This window comes from Sinocyclocheilus rhinocerous, unplaced genomic scaffold (assembly GCF_001515625.1).
Source record: "Sinocyclocheilus rhinocerous isolate Xijiao unplaced genomic scaffold, SAMN03320098_v1.1 scaffold295, whole genome shotgun sequence".
Classification (NCBI taxonomy): Eukaryota; Metazoa; Chordata; class Actinopteri; order Cypriniformes; family Cyprinidae; genus Sinocyclocheilus; species Sinocyclocheilus rhinocerous.
Genome location: NW_015647035.1, coordinates 203,584 through 212,528, shown reverse-complemented (window position 1 = coordinate 212,528; position 8,945 = coordinate 203,584). Strand labels below are relative to the sequence as shown.

At 35.5% G+C, this 8,945-nt stretch overlaps 1 protein-coding gene across 3 annotated transcripts in view; it reads right to left on the bottom strand.

The window, feature by feature from the left end:
* The window catches only part of LOC107708405 (endothelial PAS domain-containing protein 1-like), a 40,778-nt gene extending 32,580 nt beyond the window's left edge, over nt 1-8,198 (bottom strand). For 2 of the 3 annotated variants that reach the window (XM_016512606.1, XM_016512607.1), the window contains exon 1: nt 7,923-8,198. In XM_016512606.1, the coding sequence (XP_016368092.1) occupies nt 7,923-7,948 (26 nt within the window). In that variant the 5' untranslated portion in view covers nt 7,949-8,198. The remainder of the gene's footprint in view (nt 1-7,922) is intronic. The other variant, XM_016512608.1, reaches the window with a different exon arrangement.
* Nucleotides 8,199-8,945: the final 747 nt, after the last annotated feature.

Genomic DNA, 8,945 nt, shown 5'->3' with positions numbered 1-8,945 from the left:
CAATTTTACTGTTCCTAATATTCTGTATGTTCAGAGGAAATTTTTTTTTTTTTTTTTTTTTTTTGGTGATGGTTTTGAGTTTTTAAATTCTGATTTAGTTGAACCAAAGAGAAGTTTTTGTTCTGCCTGCTCTCGGCTCACATTCACACTTGTGCACATTCAGATCTTGTTTGTAACTACATCATTGAAGACAATGTGACGCCAATTTTTTATGTATGGAAACAAGAAGCTTGGACTTCAAAATTTGAAATGACATGAGGTTGAGTAATTATTTGGATGATGGATTGCATTTTGCTGTCTTTTTCAATTCAGTTCACATCAATAGAGATACATAATACCCCCTCCAAGCACAGTATGTGTTGTAAACACATTAACAATATAAAAACCATGTGTCCGGCCACATGTAAATTCACCTCAAGTCCATGGTGGACTGACTTTGTTAATGTATAATGCAGCAGCAGAGAGGAGAAGTGCAGTGCAGGTGCAGCGGTTCAGACCCGTGCCTGACCACTCATTCTGATCACAAACACCAAAGCTTGCTTACAGTCGGTTTTCCTGTCGTCCTGGCATCTTGCTAAACACAAACAGTGCAATGAACAATGTGGTTAATCTCTGATCCTTTGGAACAGAACGTTCTCAAACTCAACCACACAACTATCGCCGACACAGCCCTCTCAAACAGGAGAGGAAAGATCAGAGAAATGGATGGAGTCTATGATCCTGACGGCAAAGCTGCAGGCTGGACATAACTCTGATGAAGTCCAGAGGATTCAGAATTACCAATATTCATCCGTTTTCAAGATTCAAATACATTTTCATATTCATATTTAACAAATTACATCATTTGGTGGATTTCTAAAAATAGCATCCAATATGCATAATTTTAAGCTTGAAGTTGAAAATATATAGTCTTTAAAAAGCCTTTTTAAATACAAAAATCTATGCAAGTGCCTGGGTGTGGAATTTTGTCGCTTCACCTTTCGCACAGATCCACCTTTCTGGAGCACCTAATTTTTTATTTTTTAGTACCACTCTTGTACAACACTATATTATGAAAATATTTAGATTACAAAACAAAAAAATAAATGGATATAAATAAATAAAAATATAATATTTATGTTAATACATAAATAATATTTATGCATTATGTTTTTATTGTTGCTAATGATTACTCATAGCGTTTAAAGCAAATAAAAAAATTAAAATAAAAAGTATTGCATATTTCTATGCATATTTGTTATTGGACATACACAATTTAAGTGTATTATAATAATAATAATAATAATAATAATAATACATCATTATTATTATTATTATACACTTCAATAATCTGTATAGTTCTAAATCTAAATAAGTTATAATTACAAAAATATATGTATAAATTATAATATTTCCAATATTTTCAATTTTGATTCGTTTAGTTTAAACAGTTTCAAACTCATTTGCATCATAACTCAAAAATAAGCCCCAAAAAGCCTCACATTGTTCATGTATTGAAATGCTTTAACGAAAATATATGTAGATAAATATTATCACAATGTGCTGTATTGTCAAATTTTGACTGCTTTTTACGTCTTCCATTTTTCTTGTGGTGTATTCTTGACTACATTGCCATTGTAACCAAAAGAAATGATGCTTCCTCTGAAAATATAAACAGATTTTAAAAGCAATATTGCTTGATATCCAATTTATACACATAAAAATATCAGGCTAAATGAGAACTAACACTTGCTACACAATGAATTAGGATCATTCCGATGACGCTCCATTTCCGTCACACTCATGCTTACTCGTAGATCTAATTTTCAGGAATTCTACACAACTATAGGAAATCGGGGCCAAAATTTACTGTGATTGTCGATGACGTAGTTAAGTGATGGGGACCAAATAAGGGTAATGAGAGTAAAGTTCATCTGGAAGCAGCTGATGTTATAAATTGATGTGACCGTGAAGTATGCAGCAGGAGGAAGAACGGGGTTGGCTAACAGGAAGCATCAGGAGACAGTGGTCTGGAGGAGCTAAAGAGTGGAAAAACACTGGTAAAGAAGATCAGTATGCCTTAAGAAAGAGAAGATGGGAGAGATACGGAATCAGAGTCAAGCAGAGTGATTGGAGTAAGAAGGAGAAAAACAAGAAAAAGAGAAGGAGAAAATAAGCTCCCAGACTGAGAGCAGTGCCTCGCACCCCTGCCGTTAGCCGAGGGTGGAACGATGAAGTCTCCATTCAAACCCTCTCTAGAGATCCTGTCACAATAAACTGCACATTTCTGTTTAGACAAGTCCTACAGCTGCATGGGAGGCTCTTTGAATTTCTTCACCAGTCTCATATCTTGGATTCTCCTACGAAAACTAAGGTCTTAAATGCCCACATCAGTCCTACTCAAATGCCCTTCGCTGATACCTACAAATGACAGAGAGGAAAAGATAGAAAGCATACAGTAAATCTTGCAGTCTTTTGATGATATCTGATAAATATGTCAATATAAATGCTCTTGAAAGGCCCTAAAAGTTGATTTTCAGAAGAACCATCATTTTGGTATTTTAAATATTGTTGGCTACAATCATGGCAATGTACTCAAAAAAAAGAGCATGAATACAGTAAAATCTATCTATCTATCTATCTATCTATCTATAAATAATGATACAATATAAACAGAAATATTTATGTTTTTATTTTTTAAGGAATACTTTTATTCGCACGGATGCATAAAAATAAAAAGTGCATTCAACTTCAAATTGCTCAAATAAATTCTGTTCTTATGAACTTTCTAACAAAAATCTCAAACAAAAATGCATCATGTTTCCACAAAAATAGTTTATTATCGCAGCACAACAACACTGATAATAATAAGAAATGTTTCTTGAGCAACAAATCATCTTATTAGAATGATTTCTGAAGGATCACGTGACACTGAAGACTGGAGTAATGATGCTGAAAAACCAGCTTTGCTTCACAGGAATGAATTACATTTTACAATATATTAAAATGGAAAACTGTTTTTGTAGATTGCAATAACATTTCACAGAATAGCTTTTACTGTATTTTATATCAAATAAATGCAGCCTTGTTCAGCATAAGAGACTTTATTCAAAAACATACCAATTGTTTAAAAAAAAAATCCCACATTTTTGAATGTGGTATGACTTAAGCTGATGTATTTGGTGACAGCAGGAAGAGTGTCAAGTGTGTCTTAGTTTATTTGTGAGCCATTTGTTTATAGGCCTTTTTCACGGTCCGCGTTCGAAAACCGGAAGCTTCGAGTAGTTGTGTAAAATAACTTCCGCTGTAGCCTGCATGAATGGCAATGCCCATAGCATGGGATTGTTGTGATTTATTAATGAACAATTCATTATACTGTAGATGTTTCATCAAAACATGTTAACCACAGTTTTCAAACATTAGTATTTATCCAGCAATAAGCAGCCGTGCAGATTCTCAGTTAAAAGAATCTATTTAAAATTAGACGATACCCTACCATATGTGTGATCTTCCATTTTAATGTGAAACATTATGTAAGCGAGTCGTTTGTAAGCGTTGTCGGTGTCGCGACAGTCATGAGATAACTGATGAGAGAATCTGCCCGCAGGCTGCTCGTTACTGCTGGAGAAATACTCGGAATATTTATATATAATATATATATTGTTGTTTTTATTATTGCACAGTGTTTACTATGATTCATCTCCAATTTTATCTACAGTATAATGCTATTCAATCACTGCGCTCAAACCCGGAGGATATGTCACGTTTAAGATGGTAAAACCAGTTATTTTTTAATAACTCTGGGATGAAAAATATGAATATATTTTAACAACTCCAATTTAATCTAATATGACGATTGTAGCCTATCGGAACGTAAAGTAAGTGCACAAAAGCAATGCTAACATTATTACAGTATTTCCCTTAATTCGTCATACCCGATTAATGTTTGAAAACTGTGGTTAACATGTTTTGATGAAACATCTGTGATGAATTGCTCAGTAATAAATCACAACAACCCCGTGCTATGGGCATTGCCATTCATGCAGGCTACAGCGGAAGTTATTTTACACAACTACTCGAAGCTTCCGGTTTTCGAACGCGGACCGTGAAAAAGGCCTATTATGCTAACCAGGGTTGTCAGCGGGAAATGCTGGTATCGTCACATTTTTTACATTTCAGTACCGACTGGTAGCGAAGCCGGTACTTTTAACAACCCTACCTGTAACGGCTAAATATATTTGGTTTTATGAGAATTGCAAGCATTTTGCATTCACAAAGGATGTTATAAACACCAAATTTCTAAGATGAATTCATTTAGAATGCTCACATAGTACAAGCTAAAATTCTTGCAAAACGCTCAAGCGATGCCCAGAGGCTGACAGAAGCTGTAGCTAAGTGATGGAACACAACCAACTTTTGAGGCTCTTGGAAAAATTTGCCTCTATCTACACTTCAGCGAAACTCCAAAAACGTACTAATACATGTAGTTTCCACAGAACTGAACACTAGTGGAAGTAAAACACAACTTTTATTCCCTTTTATACAAATTATGATGACAAGGGCAGATAATAAAGACTCAGCTTCTTGCACAATATAAAGTTATAACCTTAAAACACATTTACTACAGTGAATGATTTGTAAACAAATATATTTTGATGTTTGCATCACATAATCAGATCTATACGGCATTTCCAATGTTGTAAACTTGCTTGGTAGCTCACCTGGTACAGCACTGATGCAAAGCGCGCGTGTACGAGTCCCGTGAAACATGAGTCAGGATAGAAGCAAGCTAAAATGACATGGTTACTTCAGCAAATAAGTGTTTATTTTTATTTTATTTTATGTTTGCTTTTGCTCACACTAGCAAGTTTAAGGTGGAGTTTAGTGTAGGTGGTACATTATTTTGCAGAAATGTCGTCATAGACACATTTTCCCAATGAGCCTGGGTTGGAAATGACTTGTTTTTGCAACATTCATGACAACACTGAGTTGTCAATACCAAGATCAGCAACTTTCTTTTTTGAAAGAAGAGTTTTAGGGACAGATTTACTAACAGCTTATGCCAGGAACTCCCTCTATTGGTCAGGTTTTACTAAAGACATGCAGTAAAAAATTAGGGCTATTAGGGCAATTACTAATTAGCCCTGTTTAATAAATCTGGCTCTTAGACTCCAATCTCAGGTTAGGTAACTAGGTGCAGATAAGCGGTTATTTTGCAGCAGAGCACAGAACAATGCTCTGAAACAGTGCACAAGTTAGATCAGGCTAATGGCCAGCTCTCAACCTGAGGGAGTTAACAGAGCCCCATCAAAAAAACACAGCCTTTCTCTTCGTAAATGAGCCACAGCACCGTTTTCTAACTCAGGCACAGAATGAACCGCAGACAAAGCCTGATGATTCAGGGTGACGTAATGGAGAACTAAGACAAATGATGAGCAAAAAGTGCCCGGAACGACTATCAAAAAGCCACCCAGCATGAATTATAACGCTACAGCAATCAATTCAGTCCTACTGACAAGCACACAAATGCTTAATGCTCAGTCAAAGCCTTGATGATTATTTTACCAATGACTTCATTAGAGGCTTGCTTAATTCTGTTATGTCTTGTAGTTACAAACAGCACATAATTGCAGTTCTAATAAACCATATAAGTGACGCACCAACTTTTCGGCAACTGAACCGATTTGAACAGTTTTGGGGGACCAAAATTATTGACTGAAATGGTGATATTAAATAAACACTTCTCTAATGGCACATTGTTTTTATTAGGGCTGCACGATAAATCGCATGCGATATTTAACGCGCATCTTGTCAGTAAAGCCGGTTCTTTAATCAGCAGTAAATCTTTTACCGCTGATTACAGAATGGCTTTACTGACAAGATGCACGTTAAATATCGCATGCGATTTATCGTGCAGCCCTAGTTTTTATTAGAGTGTTTATTATTGAATAAATGTGATTGATTGATTAGTAAATAAACACTATTTTCAGTTTTGGTTTTCAGCTAAATGAAAACAGTTTTGGTGTTTCTGTAAAAAATCATTTCAGTGCATCACTATATTCTACTAAAACTCATGATATACACATGGGGCCAAGAAAGGGGACTCTGGCTATCTTACACAACATGCATGAATACAAACATGCCAAAATATATATAAAACATGTCAGGGTTGATCTAATCGCTCTCCTACCAACAGTAAACCACCAAAACATATGGGTTCAGTTTAGACAGACAAACAAATACATACATACACACACCTATACACATAAACACATCTCTTCTTGGCCCCTTGTGTTTTGTCTTACTTGTCTCACAGTCTGTGATCAGTGCCAGGCAGGATCACAGTCTTGTGTCTTGAGGTTAAAGGTTTTGCACCCTTTCTGAATCAGTCCCGCTCCTGTAGAGATGCATTCTCTTCATTTGAGTTTAGTAGCAATGTTTGGTTATGTTCTGCCACTCTGAGATTCATCATATAATAGGCAGAAAGCTTGTTAGGGAAGAACTGTCACGAGGATGAAGCAGACTTCAAGGCGTTCTCAGAGCCGTTACACACGCACACAAACACATTCTCTATTATTCTCTCATTAGCACTCTGGTCTGGTGGTCTTTAATCTTCACAGATATGCATGATGTTTCCACAAAAGCATGACAATGTACAGCTCATTTTCATGCTGTCTAATAAGTATATGCTTCACTAAAAACTATCTATATCTTGTTCACTGTAATTAACTTTAACCCACTATAGCGTTAACCTTTAAATAACCTTAAATGTGGTGCTACCTTAAAAATTGCTCCCTCAAAAATCAAAGTCGTGCCAAAGTCACAAACTGCAGTTTCAACCACTCTGAGTTAGTGATAAAGACAATTTAATTAAAACTCAAAAAACTGAGTAGACATGACACGAATTACAGTCAAACCAAAATGTATTCAGACACCTTCAACATTTCACACATTATCACAGTTTATTTGCTATAGTTTAGAAAATGGTAATAAAATATGACAAGAATTCAGAGTTAAACTGTCAGAACAAATTCATCTTGATAATGTCAGCAAAACATGGTCAGGTCAAAGTGTCTGAATAATTTTTGGTTATAACATGTTACAGTTTACTTTATTTTGATATCCTTACTTACATAAATTAACTATAGTCTCCTGCACCCACTAGTAAAAAAATATCAAAAATTATATCTGGTGTCTGAATAATTTTTGGTTTGACTCAAAGTTAAATTGGGAAAAACCTAAATTTTGTTTTAATTTTTTTTTTTAACAATATAGTGCTATTAATAATTTCAGATACTACTACTACTACTACTAATAATTTTTGGTTTGACTCAAAGTTAAATTGGGAAAAACCTAAATTTTGTTTAAATTTTTTTTTTTAACAATATAGTGCTATTAATAATTTCAGATACTACTACTACTACTACTACTACTAATAATAAAAGCAGTCACATATATAATAAAATACTGAATATTTTCTACAGAATTCTATTGCATTTTAAAGAGTCACATTCAGCAGATTTCAGCACAGGACTATATTTATTTATTTAAAAATAAATAAAATATAAATATAAATAATTAAAATAAAATGTAATGACGTTCTCTCACTTTACTACAAATTATTATTAGGCCTACTATGAAAGCTTGCACCTATTACTTGATTCGTTAAATGTTTTCGAATTTAAAGTAGCGTGCATAATATTAACAAGAAGCAACATCCTCAGACTTAACATGAAAACAATAAAAAAAATCTAACGACACTTTCTTTCTTTCTTGTCGTTGTGCGCAGTGAAGCAACGTTAAACAGCGAGTGTCTCCGGCTTTGAGCTGCAGCAGCGCGTTTGAGTTTCACACAGAGATTCACTTGTTGCTGCAGCTCCACAAACCCGACCTGCGCGCAACAGCTGCAGTGTTTACAACTCACAACAGCCCGCTGAACTCACCTCTTCTTCTCTTTCTCAGCTGTCATCTCTCTGTCCCCTCGCAGTCCGATCTCTGTGCAAACAGGACGCGCTCCAAACCACCAAAAACGCTCGCCTTAAATAACAGAAAAGTGCGCACAATTGATCGTGAAAATGCAGTAAAGTCCACCCGCAGGGCAAAAGTGACTGTACAGTCTCAGAACACTGCCAAGGATCGTACAGTCTCCCACTTTTGTAAAATCCGAGCGCGGTGAGGGAGTTTCTCGCTTGTTTTGCGGTCAGTGAAGTTCACAGACCGCGGCGCCACACTGAAGGGCGCTTGACAGCTGAGCAATCAATTACAGCTCTCTGATTGGCTGGAGCCGCCATTGGGAACCGCCCACCGTCAGGACATTCTGCATTATGTGCTTTGCTCCTGCAGCTCTACCTTTTCCAAAAGCTAGCATCAAACTCATTTTAATCAGTTAAGTATCGTGATTTAGTTGAAAATGACAACAGCATAATTGTAACTATAAACTCTGCGAGATGGCATGTCTCTCTGGAGCAGGACTGTGTGGACAAGTAAACTAAAAGGCTAATGAAAAACATTCAGGGATGAGGGGCACATTTAATAATTTAAGAATCATTGTTACATTAGTTATTTAGGACAATGTATGGCTTTCCTGAGAAGAAAAATTGTTTTATAGTATTTTTCTGTATTTTGACCCTTAATGTAACAGCATCACTATTTTAAAACTTAAACTAAACTCAACTTAACTTAAAACTAAAACTCATATTTTTGACAAACACATGTAGCTTTTTTAATGTGTTTTCACTGGGTCAGAGGAACATATTAAAATAATTAGAATAGAAAATAATAATAGGTTCATTTTTAAATGATTGTTTTTAGTGTCTCTGGGATCGCAAACATAAAGACAGTACAAATATCTGCAGATATCAGTCTACAGACTGGCTCTGACTTTCAGCAACTAGCGTCGAGTCAACACATCGCCCCAGACTTTCATTTGGGGCGAAAATATGCAAAATATGTCTGTTCCAGCCTGA